The 23,276-nt window shown below is 49.3% G+C and overlaps 3 protein-coding genes across 3 annotated transcripts; 1 reads left to right on the top strand and 2 right to left on the bottom strand.

Annotated features, from left to right (window-relative positions):
* Positions 1-2,300: 2,300 nt before the first annotated feature.
* LOC123104163 (uncharacterized) lies at positions 2,301-5,576 on the bottom strand. The gene is made up of 7 exons (XM_044525924.1): positions 5,061-5,576; positions 4,590-4,802; positions 4,363-4,512; positions 4,036-4,152; positions 3,871-3,957; positions 3,314-3,764; positions 2,301-2,617 (listed from the first exon to the last, which is right to left on the bottom strand). Exons 1-6 carry the CDS (start codon positions 5,574-5,576, stop codon positions 3,342-3,344), a joined length of 1,506 nt encoding a protein of 501 aa, XP_044381859.1. The 3' UTR covers positions 2,301-2,617; positions 3,314-3,341.
* Positions 5,577-5,662: 86 nt separating this feature from the next.
* Positions 5,663-6,430, top strand: LOC123104164 (glucosamine 6-phosphate N-acetyltransferase 1). Its single transcript, XM_044525925.1, has one exon. It carries the CDS (start codon positions 5,663-5,665, stop codon positions 6,161-6,163), a length of 501 nt encoding a protein of 166 aa, XP_044381860.1. The 3' UTR covers positions 6,164-6,430.
* A 12,687-nt stretch (positions 6,431-19,117) lies between these two features.
* LOC123104162 (transcription factor bHLH130) lies at positions 19,118-21,668 on the bottom strand. The gene is made up of 5 exons (XM_044525923.1): positions 20,929-21,668; positions 20,217-20,725; positions 20,060-20,125; positions 19,806-19,874; positions 19,118-19,470 (listed from the first exon to the last, which is right to left on the bottom strand). Exons 1-5 carry the CDS (start codon positions 21,443-21,445, stop codon positions 19,402-19,404), a joined length of 1,230 nt encoding a protein of 409 aa, XP_044381858.1. The 5' UTR covers positions 21,446-21,668; the 3' UTR covers positions 19,118-19,401.
* Positions 21,669-23,276: the final 1,608 nt, after the last annotated feature.

The raw sequence follows: 23,276 nt of genomic DNA, 5'->3' as shown, positions 1-23,276 counted from the left end.
CGGTGACCTCAATCGTCTAGGATGCTCAAACACCCAAGAGTAACAAGATCCGCAAGGGATTAGTGGGGGAAATCAAATTTCTCTTGGTGAAAGTGTGATCGAGGCCTTCTCAACCACTCCCGAGCAAATCAACAAGTTTGATTGGCTAGAGAGTGAGATCGGGCGAAAACGGAGCTTATGGTTGGAAGAGATGAGTCAACGGAGAAGAAGGAGACCCCTTATATAGTGTGGGACAAAGATCCAACCGTTATCCACCTACCAGCCCGCGGCCAGTGGTACTACCGCAGGGCCGCGCGGTACTACCACTTGCTTCCAAGCGGTACTACCGCACGGTCATGCGGTACTACCGTACAGGCCCGCGGTACTGCCGCAACCCCAGCAACAGCAAGGTCAGATCTGACGCGCAGGAGCTGAGGGCGGTACTTCCGCGAGGGCGGTACTACCGCAAGGCAGGAATCCCCTAGCCAGGGGGGAGGAAACATCCGTGCCTACTTCCGCAAAGAAACGGAAGAAGCAAAAACCGGACACAATAGTACTGCCGAGGGGCGGTACTACTGCCTGACACCATAGCATGGTACTACCGTGGAGCGAAAGCGGTACTACCGCGGTAGGTGCGGATGTAAAAAATTACATCCGCCCCTACTACCGCGACGAAGCGGTACTAGCCTGGTGGGCAACGGTAGTGCAGCTTCAGGGGAGCGGTACTACCGTGGGCACCTACGGTACTACCGCGCCACCGCACGGTACTACCGCTGGTGCCTACGGTACTACCGCTCACCTGGGAGCAGTACTACCGCGAGCCAACCCAGCAGCCAGAACCAAGGAGGCGAGAAAGCGGAGGAAGCTCCAGGGGAAAAGGAGGGGACTAGAAAGAGACGTGTACATGATGATTCCACCCAAACCTTTCCGACGCGGACCCCCTCTTAATAGTACGGCTTTCCTACGACTCAAATCCACCAAAAAGAAACATAGAAAAGACACCGTCTTCAATAGTCTTCGAGGGGCACCCAACCGTCTTGTGCCTAGCGATGAAATGTCTGGGATACTCAAGGCACACGATTAGTCCGCAAACGCGTTGTCATCAATCACCAAAACACCTTAGGGATAAATATGCCCTTACACCGGTCTTGGTCACTAGTGGATTCATCTGGGTTCGACCAATGCTCGTGGTCTTGGGGGTATCTAAGGGCCCTCTTCGTTGTTTTTTTATTCAGGACAGCAATATCCGAGGGCCCTCTCGATGTTTTTTTATCCAGGACAGCAATTTGCTACGCAAATCATGGCTGCCGACGTCTTTTGGTATACATCGATGACCTCTCGTCCGTTGCATCTACAAGCTCCTTAGTTTAAAAAAGTTTACTCCGTCGAGACAGAGGCCCAGAGGCGGCAACAAGTTTTGCTCACAGTGCGCCGCCGGTGGATGCAAGAGGAAGAGGATTTTGGCACTCCTAAAGGTTCGGATTTCGTTTTGTTTTTCTGTAAGGATGTACTCCCTCCGTCCAGAATTACTTGTCGCCAAAATGGATAGAAATGGATGTATCTAGAACTAATATACGTCTAGATACATCTATTTCTAAGACAAGTAATTCCGGACGAAGGGAGTATTTGATAGTTAATATATGGCCTTAGGCCTTTCCACAAGTCTAAAGGTTGTTGTGGGGCATTGAAAAGGAACAACATCAACTAAGGGGGTATTTGTAACCTGGTTCTACATGATCTTTGCTAGAAATTTTAGCGAAAATCGCATTATTTGAGGTTCCGGAAAAAATGGTGCAAGAATGGATACAAGCATGTGCATTCAAAATTTACACATGACCATTTGCACACTATATAAATTCAACAAATGATCAAACTTCATTGCAAGTTTTGTAACTTGTTGCGAAAAGTACGACCTTATGATTTCTACAGTCTTCGAATCGTATCTTTAAGTTTTTTCGTGTTATTTACAAAGAGCATGTGAACCCAGGTCCAGATTATGACTTTGCCAGCATCAGCCGGCGGTGTCCTACTGCTACGAGACCGTTGCTCTGTTTCAGTATGACAACCCTGTAAAACTATGCACAACCGTCCACCATATCGACACCTGAGATCTAGCCTCCGCGAATTGGATTGAGCCAATGAATATAGTTAAACAGGAGATGATATGTGTATCCCGAAATAATTCTGTCACGTAGACAAAATGCAGGAACAATTATTGGTGCCTGCTACCCTGACAGACAAATTCTTAGCATTACTAGACAACTAACTTCACCATGACAGCTTTGCTACGGGGAACCAGAAACCACATTAGGGAATGGGGATGCACGTACCATTCAATTTAAAACGAGGTCCGAGATTCCGTCAGATAAACTAATCCAGTAATTAAATACTATAAACGATGGGTTCAAGAATCAGGACCAGGGAGATGCAGACTGTTGAGATCCAAATGACATATTTTACAACGGAGAAGATACCAATGACGAGCCTAGATCATGGATTGGTTGGCTCCATGACAGACATAACTAAAGTATGTAGCAACTTGCATCGCATGCATCCATTTTCTTTCACCGGACAACAGCAGGAGCTAGGAAGCATCACCCTGACAGGCTATCCTAACCAACCAACTTCCTTTCCTCATCTGAAATGTAAAAAAATGGATGTAATTAATTAAAGAAGTTGCAAGAGGAAATTGTTACATGCTATTGCAGCAAGATGGGGAATGAAGATAACTGGCTGTAACATCAAGCACTATGCAGTGGATATCATTACCAAAGAAGTAGAATGCACTTACATAAAAGGTGAGCAAACAAGAAAGGAACGTGTGCGGCTATTGAATTCATAGAAGTGTCGTCCTAAAAGGGCTTGTGTAACAGGGCGGCTAATGACATTAAAAATTGCATCAGGGAAGGAGATGCACAGAGTATCAGGGGATAGGGTCTAGGCATTTCGCTCAGTCAATTAGTTCAACGTGTTCATTTGACAGAATAATCAAAGTGCTAGATTCTCACGGTCTTGAAAAAGGGTATCTAATTGGTAAGATTAAATACACCTTCCTTTTTCTGAGTGGAAGATTAAGTGACGACTAGCACTAGAAACTAATGAAGGGTGGCAACTACAAAGATGCAGCCACACACAAAAAGAATAGATATAAAAATGAATTGAGGGAGAAGAATTATGCATTCAACAAAGATGAACTAAACAGAACCCGTCAAAAAGATGAACTGAACAGAATGGCATATTTGATAGGTTGCTTCTTCTTCTTTGACGTAAGATATTCAATAAACTTCGTGGCATAATGAGATGAGGTGAATTCAAGCATAAACAGTGTACCTACCTGGTAATAAGTTCTCGCAGTCCAGATTCTATATCCATCTCTTTGTAGCTTTATTCCTTGAATCTTGGTGACTTTGTCGTCTAGTCTTTTTAAAGTCTCCATTAGAGGATATAAGTTGCTTCTGTCTACCAACGAAACTTGTTTCCACTTTTGGATTTAAACATTTCTCTTTGAGTGGGACAGTCGAGCGCACTGATGATTTTGCTGGAGGAAGAGATGTTTTTCGCACTGATACTCTAGAGCTTCCTGTGGATTCACAGTCTCCTGGAGTGCCGTCAGTGAGCTGCACATTAAGGTATTCTCTCGCTGTTACAAGAGACTCAGAATCCGATGATGATGGGCTAGTGCTGCTCATATCATATAAAATATTGCTTGACATCACTGGGACTTCAGAGCAGGCTGTATTTAAGTTGACAGAAGATGCTCTTTTAGCCCTTGTTAGTTCAACAACCTATTGTTATCAAACAAAAAGACATGAGAAGTCAGCATTTCACCTGAAAAAATAATAATTTACAAATAACAATATACAGACAGTAGAACCTAGAATAACTGCTTACCATCTGCTTCAGAGCTGACATGTCTTTCTTCAGTTTGGATATCACCATGTTTTTCCTTTTGAGAATATCCTGCAGCTCTGCAATTCTCTACACACAAAAAGAGAAAAAATGTTGTAAGAATGCGCCACCCACAAAGTAGCATGCAAACATTGAGATAAGGCATACCTTGGCATCAGCAGTGCTAGATGTATGTGCAGCTGCAGTCAGTTCCTTTATAATCGCATCCTTCTCTTCACACTCCTGAATGTTATACAACTCTTGTTCTGCTGCCAGTGAACTTAGCTGGATAGAATTTACCAGTGATATCACTAACAATTTTTTGTGTTTAAACATTGATCAAAGAATGATGATAAGAGCACATTTGAATTTAGCATAAAAAATACATATGCCATGGAAACATGCAGGTGTATATGACCAGGACAAACTATAATCATAAATGAATATAAACACAAAAGGGGTATTTCCGCCTCCGAAAAGTACATTCTTAGTTACCTGATTGTCCCCGTTTAAATGATTATCCACAGAGGATACGACACTCCAAATGTCTGAGAGATCCGACATCCGGCGCTCCTCATGATCCACAAGACTTACACTAGTCCTATCAACTACATCGCTCTTTGCATCATCCATTCCACAGAAATCCTGCACATTTGTCCAGCGTAAGAGAATACAAGGGAGACAAAAGCACCGCTGGGAGCATACTCTCTGTAAACATATACCTTTGTCTTGTAAGGAGTAGCAGCAGTCACTGGTTGTGAGCACACGCAGCATCTGGTTCCCTCCTCATCCATTAGCTTCTTGCTGCTCACCAGCTCAACCTTTTCACTCTGGGTGGAAATGAAGCTGTCGCACTTGACATATTGCTGTTGCAGGGAGTGCATCTCGCCCAACAGATCATCCAGCTTCTGCTGCATGCTTTGCAGCACCTCATCCTGCACAATGGAAACATTACTTTGCCAATTCACTTGTATTGCTGATTCAACAAGGTAAAAATTGAACAAAAAGTATTGCTACAATATACTACAAATGTGCAACGCTCTAGTGGAGGTGGAGCCCAATCACCTAGTACTGTATATAATAAGAGATCTCAAATAGTAACTCGTTTAAACAGCACGGGCACATTTGATAGCATATGGTGGCCACTGCGTATCCAAATAAGATCGGAATGGAGGAGATAAGTAGAAGCAAACCCTGAAATGGATCGATCGCTGGAGCTGCTCGATGCGGCGGGCAGCGTGGGAGCGGGAGGAGGCGGCCGCCACGGTGGCGACGAGGAGAACGCGGTGCATCGGGCTGAAGAGCTCCCACGCCGTCGCCTCATCTGGCGCTAGGCCCGGCGCGGCCGCTTCGGCGGACGCCGCCTCCTCGGCGGCGACGAGGCGGCCCTGGAGGGAGACCCACGCGTGGCGCCGCGGGCTCGCCGGCTCGCGGAAACGGCTCGAGAGGGCGCATCGGCGCCGGGAGGAAGAAGAGGAGGAACGAACGGATACGCGGGACGGGGGCGGTTCCGGGGGCGGGGTCGCCTCGCCGGCGGCGGGGATGGGGGCGGCGACCATGGCGACGTGACGCGTTTCGATTTGGGGATTTGTCGGCTGTGTTTGGGGCTTTGGGCGGGTGCCTTCGGGAAAGTGGTTTTCGAAATGCCAATTTGAGGCGACGCGTAACGGGCGAATCTTTGTAGATCCGGCCCACATGAGTTCGCCCATGAGCCTACTAAGGCCCAATTAACACCAGTTGGGCCTTATTTGACGTCCCTCCATCTCGCTGGCCGAAGTCGTCAGACGGCACGCCGATGGAACAACCGCAAGCAGCCACGGCGTCGGAGGCCGGCGCCGGCGTCGACGCCGACGCCGACGCGTACCGCATCCGACCGCTCGAGCTCGGCGACCTCTCGAAGGGCTTCTGCGACCTCCTCGCGCAGCTCTCCCCCTCCGCGCCCCTCACCGAGGACACCTTCCGCTCCCGCTTCGCGGAGCTCGCGGCCCTGGGCGGCGACCACCTCGTCCTCGTCGCCGAGGACGCCGGCACGGGCCGCATCGCGGCCGCGGGAGCGGTGCTCGTGGAGCGCAAGTTCATCCGGCGCTGCGGCACCGTGGGGCACGTCGAGGACGTGGTGGTGGACGCCGCGGCGCGCGGCCGGGGGCTCGGCGAGGGCGTCGTGCGCCGCCTCGTGGAGCACGCGAGGGCGAGGGGGTGCTACAAGGTCATACTGAACTGCACCCCAGAGCTGAGGGGGTTCTACGCCAAGTGCGGATTCGTGGAGAAGAACGTCCAGATGGGGCTCTACTTCTGATCTAGGTTCCTTCTTCTCGGATGGATCTCTTCCTGGTGATGTTTTCTAGCTGTTGCCTGTATCTGTATCTATGAAATGTGATGGAATAATTTGTGCTTTTTATGGTTTGCTTTGAATTAGTTCAAAGATTTATGTTATCTGTCAATCCTTGCTGCTTTTGCTTGAACTGGTAGCGATCGATATGGGTCGCACTGATAACTATGAGGTCAAAATGTTGCGCATTAATTTTTTAATTCTGATGAATACAGCTTGTTGCAGTTGCATTGAGATGATGAGATCCAAATATCCAGTCTCAGGCTTGCACCTAATTTTCACTTGGAAGTACTAAAAGTAATGTTGGAATGTTAGGAAAAGAAGTTATGTTGTGACATCATTTTTATTACATGTTTGCATTGGTAAAATCAAGAATACTAAATGAGAAAGCAAATTATTTCTAACTATGTATGGACACTGATGAGATTGTAAAAGGGGAATGGGCTGAATATTTGAGGAGAAGGCAGACTATTTTAGCATCTGTTGAATGTGAACTTCTTTTCTATAGCTGGTGGGATTAATGTTCACTGCGGCAAAAAAAAAAGGTACATGTGGAACTGTAATTGTCCCTTTTAGTTTTGGTATTGCTTAGAAGATGTAATCTGTTTAAGGTATTTGCATATGTACAGTTGTAAAATGAAGATGGGTTACAGATAAATGATTTTTAAGGTGTCTGCAGAATTTGCCATAGAATAGTATGTCTGCAAAATGTGCTATAGAATTGTATGTTCTTCTGCATGTACTTAGAGGAAACTGTTTACTTACCATGTTTACTATGTTAGGGATACTCCAATTTTTGTCACACTGCACTATTTTTCCTTCGATGAAATTTTCCTACAGCATTGTTTTGTGATTATGTAAATGAATATGCTAGTCATCTAAAATTTTGCAAATCAACTTCTAGTGACAAGATTGTACAGTTTGAATCTTGAGATGGCCTCCTACCATCCTTTGGCACTCGTCTTTCCCCAACACCAAAAAAGGGAAAAGAAAAACTTTTGGCGCTATTTGAGTTGGAGGATGGTGTTACTGTGTTAGGTTGGTTGGTGCACAAAAGTTGAAATTCTTGCTATGAATGCTCCAATCACTTAGAGGGGAGCCTTGGCGCAGCGATAAAGCTGTTGCCTTGTGACCATGAGGTCACGGGTTCGAGTCTTGGAAACAACCTCTTGCAGAAATTCTGGGGAAGGTTATGTACAAAAGACCCAAAGTGGTCGGACCTCTCCCGGTACCCTGCGCAAGCGGGAGCTGCGTGCACCTGGCTGTCCTATTTTAATGCTCCAATCACTTAGAACCTACCGAGTCATTCGTATGGGCTGCTCAATTCTGAATGTTGTGTGAATGAAATTTCGATCACAAATGGTTAAACTTGATGTTTATACAAGATTTATGGATGGTACATTCATAACGAGTACCCATTTCACCTCTCTTTGGAAGTGGCATTTCCACTGTTACTCTAACTCTTTTCGTGAGTGCTCTTTGCCTTTTGTGCAAGTGGTGGGTACATATACAGCTACCTTGGCAGAAGATGTGCTTATAACAGTCAAGCCCATCTGCAAACCTCTGTATCCTTTATGGGCGCTTGTACGTACTGGAAGCTTCAAAACTTTCAGGCCATGCAACATTCAGTTGCAACAACCCGGCACTTTTGTTTCAGATTCAGAAAGTATTCAGCTCAATTCTTCTGGTTAGAACCTTCACTTGTTTATTTTTAGCCTTCACTTGATCTATCATTCATGTTGACCCATGACAGGGAACTGGATTATTTCATCCACGGTAACTCGTTCTTTGATTTTGTTCTCAGGTATGCTGGCGGTCTTTTTAAAGGTGGCCATATCCTGTTAGAGGAGGTCGCAAACAGTATGATGATTTCTGCTGTATCGCCCTGTGCTGTACTAGTGTCTGGTGGGTAGTCAAAACTCACAAGGGTCGAGCCTGAAGAAAGTCCTAGTGGTGGATGAATATTCTGCAGTTGACTCGCATATACCTGTGAGTAGTGGGAAGGGCAAGTTGACAAGAGTCCTAGGAAGGGTAAGGTGGAACAGTGGGACTGGGGCTATATCTGAGCGAGTAGTGCGGGAAATCTCGCTACGCTGGGCGCTAGTGGATCCCTGAATCAGCTTGTGCTGTATTGCTTCCTTTTGACCATATTCTGCTGGTATTTCTGAACATGGACTGATCTGACTGTTTTTCATAGAACTCATAGCACGTCCAGCTGATGATCTTTTCTGTAAACAGGCGGTGGTTTTTGAAATTCAGAGTGTGGCTGACGGGAAGAGTACAATATATATTATCGTCGAAAGCTCGGACTTGAAATTTTTCCTAGAGCAAAGCTTCTGAAATCCATACTTACTCGCTCTTTTCTGGTTATAATGCTATTTCAGAAAAATTGCCCGCTTTGGTCCTGCCATGAAGTCGGCGTGAGTGCGGAGCAGATTCTACCATGGACACGGAGAGCATGGAAGAAGATGAGGTTGGTCTGCACTCTGCACAGGATCTCGAGAGCTTTCACATGGAGGATCCCCATGGTGGAGGGAGGGAGGCATTATTGACGAACTGCGCAGGTACCGGCTGCATCTTGGCCGGATCACCATGATCCATCCATCCATCCGCTCTGTACTACGTACCCTGCGATCAAGCCGATTCCATCCAGATCTGCGCGACAGCTTCCTTCCTTCCTTCCTTCCCCAATCAAGGCTGGGGTATCTTCATGTGGGCAGCCCTCCCCCTTTGTGCCGCCAAAGCTGCAGTAGTAGTGTACATTGCATCCCGCGATGATGCGGTGTACAGTACCTAGTGGCGTGCCAACTTTTAACTGGATTCCACTCTTGTTGTTGCAGTGCTTTGCTCGATCATCCGGCCGTCCTGCCCACCTTTGTTCCTGTGAACACGCTCGTGCCGATTTACCGATTCGTGCGCACAGCCGGCTCTTATCGAGGTGGTACCATGTGTCTATTTCGGGCCAAACCTATCCCCATCCGATCGCCATTCCCACTCCTTGAGAGAGGATCAAAAGACAAAAGACAATGGGATCGCTGCACTGGCCACGGCGCCTTCTAGAGTCTGGACAAAAGACAACGCACGGGACGGATCATCGATTCATTGTCGTGCAATCTATAGGGGCTGATGATGATTCATTAACCCGTGACCTCGCCGTAGCAGAGTGCTAAGAAGAGTGGAAGCACAATCGCCCTCTAATTAGAACGGCAATGCTATGAATCGACTGCCCATGTACCAAACCGGCACCTGTGGCATTCGCTTGCTCGATTACAACATTCGGAGAGGACGGTTTTGGCCCGATTGAACGGCCTGCCAACGTCCACCCACTCGGATCGAACGGTGCATGTTATCTCAGCCTGACGCCGTGGAGTGGTAGTGGAGCCGGCGCCCGGCGGGCGCGTGCGTACGTCGGCCGGCCCGTCGCCCACCTCCGTACGCCGTACGTTGAAAAACCGGGCGGAGCTAGCGCAGGAGAGAGCGCATCCAATCCAAGGGAAGCTGGCTAGAGCCACCGATCAATGGCGCTGGACCGCGGCGCAGCGGCAGTGGCAGAGCCACCATTACAGCGCTACCCGTCCATGCATGCACCGGCCGCCGTGGTCCTCCGGCGTCTCCCTGGCCGTGGAAGCCAAGGCCTCGTGGAGGAAGGACCAGCGGAACGAGAGCGCCCGGCACTCACTCCTCGCTGCTGATGGCAATGACCACAGACCGCGCAATGCGGCGTCCCTCCATTTACGCGTGGTAGTGCATGCAGTGTAGGTTGGTGCCGACGTTGCCGTACGTGGTGGACCGGTGGTGGCTGGCTGGCTCGCTGCACGGCGTAGCGCGATGGCAGAATGGAAAGCCTCGCCCGTACGTGCGGATGGTGATGGCCCGTACTGTAGCATCGTGTCGCATCCGTCGAGGCTCGACCGGCCGGAGCTCAGCTAGCATGGCCTCCACTCCACATGGTCGTTATGTTATTATAAACTATAACTAGAATCAACGCGCAAGAAATTGAGTAGAGTATATATAAGGACGCGGCCTCCACCCCACTCCACTCCACTATTTATCCATGTGTATGCTACTCCTTCCGTCCCATAATATAAGGGCGTTTTCTACACTATATTAATATCAAAAATGCTCTTATATTATGGGACGAAGGGAGTAGAGTATATATATAGAAAGAGAGGGACAGCGCAACATGTGTTCTTACTAAGTTTATTTAATGGAAATGAATTAGCATACACATGGACCCAGCATAAATTTAGAACCTTCAGATAGCATAAATTCATAGCTCATGAGATCTAACCAGGAAAAAAAAACGTCCTATGTATGATAATGTGAGGTGAAGAGGATAGAGCGCTCATTCACGGGAATTTTAGTTATTAGTCTTTCTTTGGTTGGTCCGATGCATGCATAGACTAAATTTAGCATACTACCTTCCAGTTGATTGGATAAAAATAGTGCATTCGTCACTTCTAAAGGATTGCAACCTGTGAAATTATGGTGTTTACAAACACTTAGGGCTACCATGTGGGTGCTATCCAAAAGAATGTCCAAATGGACAATCATCTCAAAAAATGACCAAAGGATTGCAACCTGTGAAATTGACCAAAGTCATATGCCCTCTACATGGTTGATGAAATTTCATAGGTTACAATCCTTGGAGATTACAAGATGGTCCATCCGTCCATCCAGGTTGGACAAGTTTTTTTGGGTAGCACTCACACTTGGCAGACTTAAGTCTTTTGTGGCGATTGTGGCATTGGTCAAATTTGCTACTGGCACGAAACATGTGTTTATAGACTTATAGTCCTTTCCAATTAGCTCACATATAACACATACATACCTCAGGGAGACATGGTTCGAGGAGCACAAGAGCCACTTGGAACAAACAGGTTAGTTACATTACTTTTTTGGCGGTTCTATACTATCTCTAGATTTCCTAAAAATTACGCGTCGAGCAACTCCCAAAGAAACCCCATGTTAATCGGCAAAAGTAAACATCTTGCCAACCATATAGTGAGACAAAATTATAAGGATCACGTCAGATCAAAACTTTGCCGTATTAAGATATGGAATCAGTGGTGTAGTTTGTAGCTCAATTCTTGGGCTCAAATTATGTATTTCATATCCGTTTCATCCCCTATTAATTTCTGTCGTTACAAGACATCTTCCAATTTTTCTATTTCCGGGCCTACGTCGGATGCTCATGCTAAATTGAGTAGCAAAGAGAGGTAGATATGCTAGACATGATGGCATGTGCCACATGGACGTGCTTAGGTGTAACGTACCGACCAAACCCACCGGTTCCTAGTCGTTGCACCTGAGATCTAGACTAGCCCCACATACCAACATTAGTCTTTCCCGCGCACTTTGTGCTCAACCGTGTGCATCAGTGATCAACTACCCATCCTCAAATTGCTCCAAGCCAAGCATGCTCACCTTTGAGGTTTCTTTTGGATGGGCTCCCTAAAAAGAAGGTGCACCTTATTTATATGAGTAGTCGTCATTTTTGTTAAGCAGGGATGTCACATACACCCCCTATTGGGGATATACCCCACGATATGGCCCGGGCAGGATATGACCTGGTTATCATATGGCCGCTCATAAATAGGCTCATTATGTGGGTCATAGTTCAAGGCCCAGGAGACGACTGGAAGAGGAGGCCGGCTAATGGCCCAATGTCTGGCAGGCCGGCTTAAGGAGGAAGTTATAAGGAATTTCCCTTCCTTGAGAGACAAGATGAGTAGGAAATAGATTAAGACACGGGTCGCAGTACAACCCGGATTCTGTTGTGACCTCAAGGTCTCGACCTAGATATAAAGGGGAGCTCCTGAGGCGAAAAAGTTAAGTTACAAGCTCTCGAGTACTAGGTTGGCCAAAGTCGCACCTTTGTAATCAAGATCTCAAGCAATAATCAATCAAGCAGGAAGTAGGCTTTTACCTTCATTGTGAGGGGGAAACCTGGGTAAGCCCGTGTCTCTCGATTCCGATCAACCTCACTCAAAGTACTACCTAGCTGTGATGGCCTCACACTAGGTCCTTTTTCGAAGACATCTGTCATGACAAAACCACGATAGTTGGCACCCACCGTGGGGCTTTCGCACAGTGGTTTGAATTCTTGAAGGAAGCTCCAGGGATCAAGGGATATGTGATCAGCCGGATGACCTAGAGTCGTCGCGGCAAGCTCTACATCGACGACATGTAGTGTTGAGTATTACTTTCAAGTCGAAATATTCTACTCCCTCCTTCCCAAAATCTTGGGCGTCTAATCTTTTGCATGCAATCCCATAAATGTGAGGCATGCATGTCTTCCTCTCTCCTTCTGTTACAACCAATGGTAACGGCAGCTAATTTCCTGGGAAGGAAAAAAATAGTCGCTCGGTTCTCTATTGCAGTTAGCCCACGTCATCTCCCTCCCTCCCTCCCTCCCTCCCTCTCTCTCTCTCTACCAACAAAGGGACCCCACCTAGCCGTCCAATCCCACGATAGAGGAGTGTGTGGGGAGTGCATTTTCTAGTATGAAGATCATTAAAACAAGGTTGTGCAATACAATAGAGGATGAGTTTCTTGCCAACAACTTGTTAGCTAACATAGAGGGTGAAATTTTGAAGAAGTACAGCTATGAAGATAGCATTGAAGATTTCAAATGCATGAAGGAACGGAAAGCTGATTTGTAGTACGTAACTCCACGCAACCTTGTCTGGTGGTCAGATGGTATGGCTTATTTTGATATGTAGTAGTATATAGATGGTCATATGGCGGAAGCGGATTAGGAGCACTCGGGTGCTCCACCCCCTTATATTCAAAAATATTTTAATAATTCAAAAAAAGCCAAAAAAAATCTTGGATATATTTGTGAACCAAATATGACTAGGTGTTGTATTCATATAAAATGTTTGGCCAAGGAATAATTCTCGTTGACTTCAGGGCAAAAAAAAACAAATTTATGACGACAATATAGCATAAATAGTATTTGTATCTAGCATTTTTGGGAAATCTTTGACCCCGGATAAAATAAAAGTCATTTCATATTTAAATCTTTCTATACAAGTGCAATACCGGGTCATGTTTGATTCCATAAAAAGTTTCGGGATTTTTTGACTTTTTTGAATTACTAAAATATTTTTGAATATAGGGGGACGTAGCACCCGAGAGCTCCTATGCATTTTCGGTCATATGGCATGGCTTATTTTGGTCTTTGGTAGTATATATGTATGTATATATGTGCATCTGCTCATCTTGCAATGAATGTGACAGAAAGATGTAGGGGTTGTTTGGTTTGTGACTAACTTTGCCAAAGATTGCCACACCTAAGGTTAGGCAAGTTTGACCAACTTAGGTGAGTGTTTGGTTCAAGCCACATCTTAGGCAAGCCACACTTGGACCCCACATGACATACACACAAAAAGTGTGGCAAGATTCCCTTAGGCTTGCCATCTTGTGGCTCTCATTTTAATGAACTAACCTTAGTCATGTTTGGCAAAAATGTGTGGCAAAGTATGACAATGCTAGTCCTAAAACCAAAAAGCCCCGTAGTGCCTATATCTTCTGAAATACTCCGTCCATCCTATACTATAATATAAGAACGTTTTTGACAGATGGAGAGAGTAGTATATATGCTTTATTAGAATTTAAAAAATATGGTGCTCTCTGGCCCGTCCAACTTATTTTTTTAGGTCCGCTATACTGAGCTGGATTTCAGGGTTTTGTTGGGTGGCCTTTTTCTTTTATTTGAGCTGTGTTCAAGTTGTCCGTCCGGATGTTTGAAGGGAAGGGGGGCCACTAGCTGAGGTTCTTTTTTTTGAGAGAGAGAGATAGCTGAGGTCCGCTATACTGAGGCAGAACTTACGTCCGGTGCTGGGGCCTCAGCTAAAATGGACCATAGCACGAGCTAGCTAGCTCGGTTAAAAAGAAGATAACGGATTCGCGACAACGTCACATTTTTTTACTCCAGTCAGCACTACTTACTGTTAATTTACTCTAGTCTCGTAGGCAGTAGCTCGACGAACCGTCCGTCTCCTAGCCGAGTCCATCCATGGAAAGACAAACGTTGACGTTGATAAGCCACAGCCGCACATCCATCACAGACACGCGCATGACTGTGTGCTACTGCTAGCTTAAAGCCGCGTTCGGATTCCCTCCGCTCCGCGGCTCCGCGCCGGAGCGGAGCGGCAATCCAGTTATAATCTGCGGAGTTGATTAAACGCTGCTCCGCGCGCTCCGCTCCGCGAAGAATGGCTGAACAGGGCCTAACTTCACCGCGCGACTCTATTCTGTTCGGCCTCGTTTATTTGGGGTAAAACGAATAAATGAGGCGGCCCAGCGCGCGACGATCCGGACTCATCTTATCCGTTTTATGTCCGGGCCGACCCATTTCGAGCGCAAACTTGCGCCGGGTTTGGGTCGCGGCGGACACCAAACGGACGCGCGCTTGTCCGTGTCGGGGCCGCGTGGCAGGCGGCCGCCCACCTCCCACCCACCCACATCAATACGCACGAGCGGACGGCCCCACCTGTCATCCGCACGTCGATCAGTTGTCGTCCTTCTTTAAGTGGGAAGCGTGGACGGATCGTCGTCCACACTGCCCCACGCCACCCAGCGGCCTCCTCGAACCCCGACAACGCAGAATCCCTAGCCCGACTCCTCCTCGAGCTCGCCGGCCGCCCACCTCGCCATGGGCTTCTGGAACGGCAAGGGGAAGCACGACCGCGAGGCCGGCTCCTCCTCGGGGCGCCGCCGTGGCTCCGTGAAGAAGGAGGAGCCCGCGTCTCCGTCGCGCTCCTCCCGTTGGGCCCCCGCGTCTCCGCCGCGCTCCTCCCGTCGGGCCCCCGTGCCGGCCCCCTTCACCATTGCCCCTAGGCCCTCCGGCGAGCGCGACCGGCAGTACATCTGCGCGGACGTGTGCCGGAGGTACTGGGAGACGAGGACGCCGGTCCCGTGGAGCGACGCCCACCTCCCCAACGGGTGGCATCTCTCCGCGGACCGGGTGCCCATCCCGCCAGTGCCGGCGACCGGCCGTGCACGGCGCGATGAGATCAACCGCCGCCGCCGCCTCCTCCCCGACGACCTGTACTACGACCACAGGTATGCCCCCGACTCGCCGCTCTGGGACACATGGCTTCAAGACGAGCACGACGTGCGGCGCGCGTCCTACTTCGCCGGCATCGTGTCGGGGCCGCGGAGGCCACGTGCAGAGCCGCGCGGGCGTACGCGGGTGCGTGGCCTGACGCCCACGCCGTCGCCTTCCCCGTCTCCGTCGCCCCCTCCCCCTCCTCGCATGACAGCGGAGGAGGAGGCCCTTCTCCTCCAGCGTGTCATGGACGACTCCATGAACACGCACGACGAGCGGCAGTGGGACTGCCTGGAGGAGGCCATGGCCCTCTCTGCTGCCGGGGACGTGGCCTTCCCGGAGCTGCAGCTGGCGGCCGTCACGGTGGAGGCCAAGGAGGAGCCAATGGAGGAGGACTCGCCCGCGTTCGAGAAGCTTCTGGGCCAGGGGTGGGGCTGGTCGTGCACTGCGCCGGAGATGGCCGCCGACCTGGGCGTGAACTGGTGCCCCACTCCGGAGCGGGAGGCGTCGCTGCGGGTGGAGGTGGTGCAGGCACCTCCGACCGTCCAGCCTGCCCCCGTCCACCACGCACCGCCGGCCCACCTCTGGACGCCGCCGGAGTACGTCGACCTCGTCAGCGACGACGACGACACCGGCGGCCAGTGAAGACGGCGACGGCCACGGCACCGACGGGCGCGGCAGGAGCGCGCGGGAGGAGTTTTTTTTATTTTCTTATTATGTCAATTATGAATCTGGGCCTTTTAAGTGGCCGTTGAAACTGAGCCGTTTTGTGGCCAATCCATATATATGTTTTATATTTTTTTAAATGCGTTTATTTGCTTTTTTAGTTATTTAATTATTATTTTTAATCCCGTCCGCCCCGAACACGATTTGGGGTGCGGCCGCGTGATGGGCGCACACACGACACAATGGACACAGCCGGACACGGGCGTACCCATCGGCGCCTTAAAGGGACAGATTCAGACCAATCCAGACATCCGTTTAAGGTCGTGCGGTGGAGTTGGCCTAACCACGAAGCCTGTGGCCGGCGTTGGGCGCGCGCGCTGGATAGCTAGCTTCCCTTTCCGGGCAGGCCAGGGAAGCAGCAAAAAAGAGCGGCCGGTGACGGCGTACCGTAAAGCGACGCCGACGCTGCGAAAGATACGCCGGGGGTAGCTAGCTCGCGGTGATGTTGGCCCGACGGTATGCTGTCCGGGCGCGCGCTTTAGATTTGTGGCCGGATCTTTCCGACGTGTTGTCACCTCTGTGACCTTTGTCATCTCATCGCCGGCGCCTCGCGCCCTCCCGTCGGTCTGTAGCGGTGCAGAGGGCGGAGAGTGCCGATCACTGGCGTTCATGTCTCTGCTACCTGCCGACCGTGCACACTAAGGTCGTGAAAAAGATGTAGGTTATTTCGCAAACCAGCTGATACAGCTTTTTCAGATTTTGTCTCCCACTGGAATCAGATTTGAGAAAGCACGTCCTAGGTTGCTTCCGCTTTTGGTTTAGATTTTAGCAGCGGATTTCTGGAATCGGATTCTGCTGGTTTCGCCCTTTGATTCAGATTCTGCTGCACGACAGTTGAATCCGTTAATAAAAGCTGAACCAAACAGGGCCCGAGTGCGGCCCCCCCTCGGCCAAGCCCGGTATTTCGGCGTGTAGGGTACAAGTTGCAGGTCGTATCCAACGCCCGACTGGACGTTCTGGTCACGTAAATTCGACTCAGACAGACTTCTCAAATAGATCTCAAACGTCCGGACTGATCGGCACATCTCCACATCGGACTGACGTCGGGGTCTCATACGAAATCGCCCACAAAAAAGGAAAATAATTTTTTCCCATGGTCAACCTTTTTTCTTTCAAAATGGCCCAGAAGAAGAATCGTTGCAATTTGCATATGTACTACATGGTGGCACCCAATGAGGATTGCCATTGCAGGGTATTTTTACTATAAACATCAAGACAACAAAAAATGTGGATTAAATTTGGCATCATGTAGAAACACAAAACAAGTGTACCACATAGAGTTCACTAGTAATTGCCATGTTTCATAAAGTAAATTTACCAACGTCCCATGTACCATGAAAGTAAAATTTTCCATCAAAACAAGTGTACCATATAGAGTTCACCAGTACTCCCTCCGTTCCTAAATATAAGTTTTTGTAGAGATTTCATTATATAAGTTTTTGTAGAGATTTCACTATGGACTACATATAGAGTAAAATGGATGAATCTACTCTAAAATGCATCTATATACATCCATATATGGTTCATAGTGAAATCTCTCCAAAGACTTGTATTTAGGAACGAAGAGAGTAATTGCATGTTTCATAAAGTAAATTTACCAAGGTCCCATGAACCATGAAATGTAAATGTAAATTTGCCATGGTCCATTATTTAAAATTTGCCAAGGCAAAATAAAATTCACATGAGTGACCAAAATAAATTTGCCATGGCATAATGGCAATGAGGATAAAAATACCTAGGTGATAAAAGTAAAATTTCTATGGCAAATAAAAGAAATAGTCATGCCAATAAAAGTAAAATTACCATTTTAAAAAAGGCAAATATGTTATGAAGATCAATTTTTCATACATTTGTGGTGTGAGTATTCCAAAAAAATTGTTTTGATATTTTGTCATGATGTATGAGACACACCTTTTAGGGAAAAAAATCCCATATGACTAATCCGCACAACTTTGCAGCCATGAAATGCACAATGAACTATAACCTATAGCGACCGTATTCAAATATGAACCAAATTACCATGGCAAGATTGCATATTAACAATTGCAATTTTAATTTTTATTATAAATTTTTATGCTTTGTATAAAAGGAAAAAATGCCATGTATGTAAAATAATTTTGCCCTAATACGGAACAAGAAATTTGCCTTGGTAAGTTTGCTATAGTCCATACATTAAGTTTGCTATAGTCCATAAAGTAAGTTTGCTATATTACATAAATAAATAAATAAATAAATAAATAAAAATGATTCATTAGTAAAAATGCCATGGTCGCATGGAATAAAAAAATATTGCCATAATATGAAAAAAGAATTTACCCTGGTATAAGAATTAAATTTGCCAAGGTATTGAGAGTGAAATCGCCATGGTGCATTAAGTAAATTTGCCATCATGCAAAAAAATGGAGTTCATGTGGCGAGGTTTGATGTCAGGTGCGTCAATGCGACGACTACAACCTCATGGCGTTAGTCCTTAGGGGCACGTGCACAAAGACTTTTCGGTTGTTATCGACAAGGTCAAGCCGGCTCCGATAAAGGAGCGGCACGCCGGCGGCTCGTTTCTGGCGGCAGCAGTGGTCGTCGTTGGCCTCAAAATCTCATTGTTATTTTTTTGTTATGTTTGAGATGATTTGTACCTCGCGTAAATTTTCTACAATAGATCTGATCTTTTTCGCAAGAATAAAATCCCGCAAAAAAGAGGGAGGGGCCTTTTAGGCCTTTTGTGGTCAACCTGCAATCCAATCCAGCCCGGCCGAGCAACGGAGCGGACCACGAGCGCCTTCACTACCGCGCGCGGAAACAGCCGTGCCACGCAACCCGCGGCGGGAGGCACGCCGCCACGCGAGCGCCCGCGGTTTTCGGCCGAGGGGGAGGCGGTGGCGGATCGACGATCGCGGCAGAGGGCCATGAGACAGCGACCGCTGACGGCATACATACATATGCATGCACCGAACCCAACCCTCGGTCTGTTCTTCACCGGACCCGACCTCAGCCGACCCCGCCCCCGCCCCCGCATGATGCTGTCACGGGAAGCCAGATCGGTCGGCCTCAGCGGTCGCGCCCGCGCTCTGGACGCCACAAACTCAACTCCCTCCCCGTAGGAACACTTTTTTCCCCAGTGAAATCAAAGAGAGAACGAATATCATATCAGCCGTGTGAGTGAGATTTTATTGCAGGTTACCACGTATATGTACACCTCACAGATGAACGACCTAAGCTAGGCCACGGAGCTAAGGCAAATGCCGCTGACACGTGGGGCCCGTGGCCTCGGCGGGCTTTCAATGACCTTCATGTAGTACATCTCCTGCTTACGGCTTGATGATGGGATGGTTGATTGATTGATCGATGACAGCATGCCATTGGTCTTCACTTCCGCTCCCGCGAACGTGCAGTGAAGGGAAGGGACGCCGGCGAGCATGGCCCGTCAGCTGGCGAAGCTCCTCGGCGGCCTGCCCGCCGCGCAGGTGCAGCTCGCCCGGCCGTCCTTCATCGCCTGCGGCAAAATCAACAGCAGAGACCACGCCATGAGCAACTAACTTGGAGAAAATTCAAAACGGTCGGCAGATAAACTTCAAAAAGGTGCTCCTAATTGGTCAATTTGTTTGTTAGGATCTACGGCATGCATCCATTGCGTGTGCGGTTTGGATATGGGCCTAATTAAAGTTGCCCCTGCCCCAGTTCACAGGGCAGAGCCGGCTGATCCTAACATCTCCGGCGAGCTTCCACGCGCACAAACAGCGACGCAAATCGCCGCATTATCCATCCTCACCTTTGGAAGGAAGCGAAAGTGTAGCATCATCTGAACATAAATAAATACATACGACGTACCTTGACCTGCATCTGGAGCTCCTTGATGTAGTCGACAGCGAGATCCAGCATGTCGGAGGTGTTGGTTTGCTGCAGCCATGGCGAGCGAGTAAAAATCAGTCACGGCCTGTCGTGGTCCTCCCGTACGTGGCGCGCGGCCCAAATGGGGGAAAGAACTAATCCACGGTTTTTACTACTAATGGGTTAAACAAATCACTGGCACGGCCTCGGCGTTTGTGCCGTACGGTGTGTTGATTGCTTGGTTGATTGGTTACCTTCTCCATGTTGGGGACGAGCTCCTGCAGCTTCCGTATCCGCTCGCTGATCTTCGTCCTCCTCACCTGCACGCACACCACGGCGTCAGAATCGGCCGGCGAGACAGACGTGAACGGCATGACATGGTGGTGAGCTGTGTGGACTGAGTATACGGACCCGTTCGGCGATGCTGCGGGGGTGGGTGGCGCAGCCGCGCTTGGCGCGGATCTTGCACGGCACCGAGTCCTGGAACTGGAGGAACTTCTCGATGGCCGCGATCTCGGGCGACGGCGACGGCTTGCTGCCGGCCGGCAGGCTGAACTGCGGCTTCACCTGCCGCGCCGCGCCGTCGCGCGGGCGCCGCTTCGCGGCCGGCCCGGACATGCCGTCGGACGACAGCAGCGAGGGCGACGGGGACGGCGAGGGCTCGTCCCAGCCGGCGGCGGCGGAGGGGGCGACCACCGGGTACCCGGGGATGCCGCCGTAGCCGGCGCCGTTGCTGCCGGCCTCGTCGTCGCCGCTGCTGCCGCCGCCGCCCATCTCCTCGCCGACCATCTCCGAGATCTGCGACATCACCGACCCCTGCCGCGACGAGAAGCTCAGCTGCCCCTTGAGCCGCGCGTCGCCGTTCCTGTACCCTCCTCCTCCGGCGCCGGCCATGCCCGCCCTGAGCATGCTCCCGTAGCCTGCGGGGTTTAGGAGTGGAGTAGCACCAGTATTCCATTAACTGCTCGACGCGACGGTTCCAGAAATGGAAAGCAGCTAGCTACTCAAGCTGTCTACTCCCAGCTAGCGAGCGAGCTCATGATTGCTGCTGCAGTGCCGCTACATGGCGAGCGCGAGAGCCAAGAAACAGAGCTCGTAATGGGGAAGGGGTTAAGGCACCTACCGTTGTCCATGTTCAGATGGTTGACGAACCCGGCGGGGGAGCTGCTCTGCCGGAGCAGGCTGTCGTTGCCGGCGGCGACGGGGTCCGTGGCGCCGGAGCTTGCCGTGCGGAACAGCCCCTCCATGGCGGCCATCTGCTGCTGCGACTGGTACATGAGCTGCTGCTGCTGCTGCGAGGCCATGGAGGCGGCGGCGGGGTCCTCGGTGAAGTGGCTGGCGGCGGGGCGGGGAGGCTTGTCCCTCATCTCGGGGTGGTGTTGCTGGTGGTGGTGGCCGGAGAGCAAGCGGGCGAAGCCGGTGTCGGCGGCGTGGTCCGGGCTGCCCTGGCGGTGCCCGGCACCGGCGCCGGCGGAGGCCGGGAGGAAGTCCCCGCACACGTCGCCGAACATGGCGCTCGGGGCCGACCGGTACCGCAGCAGGCCGGGGGAGCTCATCTGCGGCGGCGTGCGCACCCCGTTGGCCGCCGGCTGCAGCTGGGCTGGCAGGTTGAGGTCCTTGGACAGCGGCGCGCCGTACATCCCCCGCCCCACACCTCCTCCCAAAGGTTACACCGGCGGCCGCCGCGCGAAGCCCGATGCCACCAGCACCAATACGCGCGACGCTAGCTAGCAGCCTAGCGCGGTCACTGGTGCTTCGGGGAGTTTCTTCCGGCCCGAGTATTTTAATGGCGGAAAGGGAGAGGGGCTTTTGGTTCTGGCCGGGGGCGTACGCGTAGCGGTTTAGGCGTGTGGGAGTGAGAGCTTGGGCGGTATTTATAATGGCGGATGTTTACCGGGACGACGATGGAAGTGCCGTCCTGGATAGGGTACCGCTTTGATCCGTCCTAGGGTACCCGCACCTATGCCGCCGGCCATGGCCACCGTTTCCTCTCTGTATTTCTCTTTCATTGATGGGTGTTATTAGCACAATCCGTAGCTCAAAACCCATCCTACTTTTTCTTTTTTCAAGAAAAAATTTCAATTTATTCCTCAGCTGTCAAGGCAGTACAAAGAACACTAGAAATATAATTACGTCCAGATCCGTAGACCACCTAACGACGACCACAATCACTAGAGCAAGCCGAAGGCTCGCCGATGTCATCACCCCTTCATCATCGGAGCCGCGCAAAAGCTTGTTCTATACTTCTATTAGACAGTCGGAAAGTCGCCGTGCTAAGACCCAAGAGGACCAGCGCGCTCAGTACCACCCATTAAACAACATACATTTCGCATATCTCTTTTGGATTGTAGGATTTTTAGAGGAATTTTGTATAGGGGCAACTAAATTCCAATGGAATCCATTCTTATGCTCATTTTCTCATAGAAAATTCAACATGGGCTCAAAGAAATTACATACTTTCGAAGAATAAATGGGTGCCACACTTCACAAGATGAGCCGTCGAGACTTGATATGAGCAACAGACAAAATCGTAAGTTCTAAAACCCGTGATTGACAAAATCATAAGTTTCAACTACTAAGTTATAAAATTGTTGTGTTCTTGTGCGGGATCCAACGACTTTAAGGATCATGAGGCAATATCGGTCTGTCGATACGATTGAACAGGTGCGTGCCCCACACCGGATATCCCTGCGAGTTTCCGTTTGTTGATGTATTGTTAGAGGACGAGACCAAGAGACAAAGAAAAAAAAGGACATAAACCAAATCAACTCAATATGATCATGAGATCTCCATATTCATCATGTTTAATCTATCCTATGATAAGTTGCCATACCATGAGGCCAGAACACCGCCTATTTTTTTGGCCGTGTCCACCATGATGAACATTTTCGTGCGATGTCATCTGCACCGTCAAGATTTCACAAACAATGGCATACAAACAAACCTAATATAAGAGAATCATCGAATATAGGTTGTTTTGTGGTTATGAAAAATTGCTTTGTGCTTATTGTCGAACCATGTCTCTCACTCATGAAGCCAATATGGTCCTTTTGTTTTCAGCCACATCATGAGTAAATAGCCAGGAGGTCTTGCCTAACATCGAGGCTTGATCTATTCTTTAGCAATGGAAAAGTTCATTTTTTAGAACCGTCGATTTTTTTTTACTTTCAACGCAAGGGAATCTTATGTTTTTTCCAGATCGATATCCACGTATATCTTTGGACATGCATATTACAGTGTGTACGCATGTGAAAACCGGACGAAACTACCAGAAAGCAAGGTGTCATGGAGTTCTGTGGAAAGGACCTCGAGAAGTTAAGGTTACACTTCGACCCCTTGGAGGGCCTCGATGAACCACTGCTCGCCATTGATAACTTTCCTACATTGCTCCAATCATGCACCCAAATTCGGACCTCCAAAACATTCTGCACACGCCAACCCCGACGCCATCCAAGGGGGCATCGAGTGTCG

This window comes from Triticum aestivum, chromosome 5A (genome assembly GCF_018294505.1).
Source record: "Triticum aestivum cultivar Chinese Spring chromosome 5A, IWGSC CS RefSeq v2.1, whole genome shotgun sequence".
In the NCBI taxonomy this organism is placed as follows: Eukaryota; Viridiplantae; Streptophyta; class Magnoliopsida; order Poales; family Poaceae; genus Triticum; species Triticum aestivum.
Note: the sequence above shows the minus strand (reverse complement) of the source record. Positions and strands in the feature narration are given on the sequence as shown.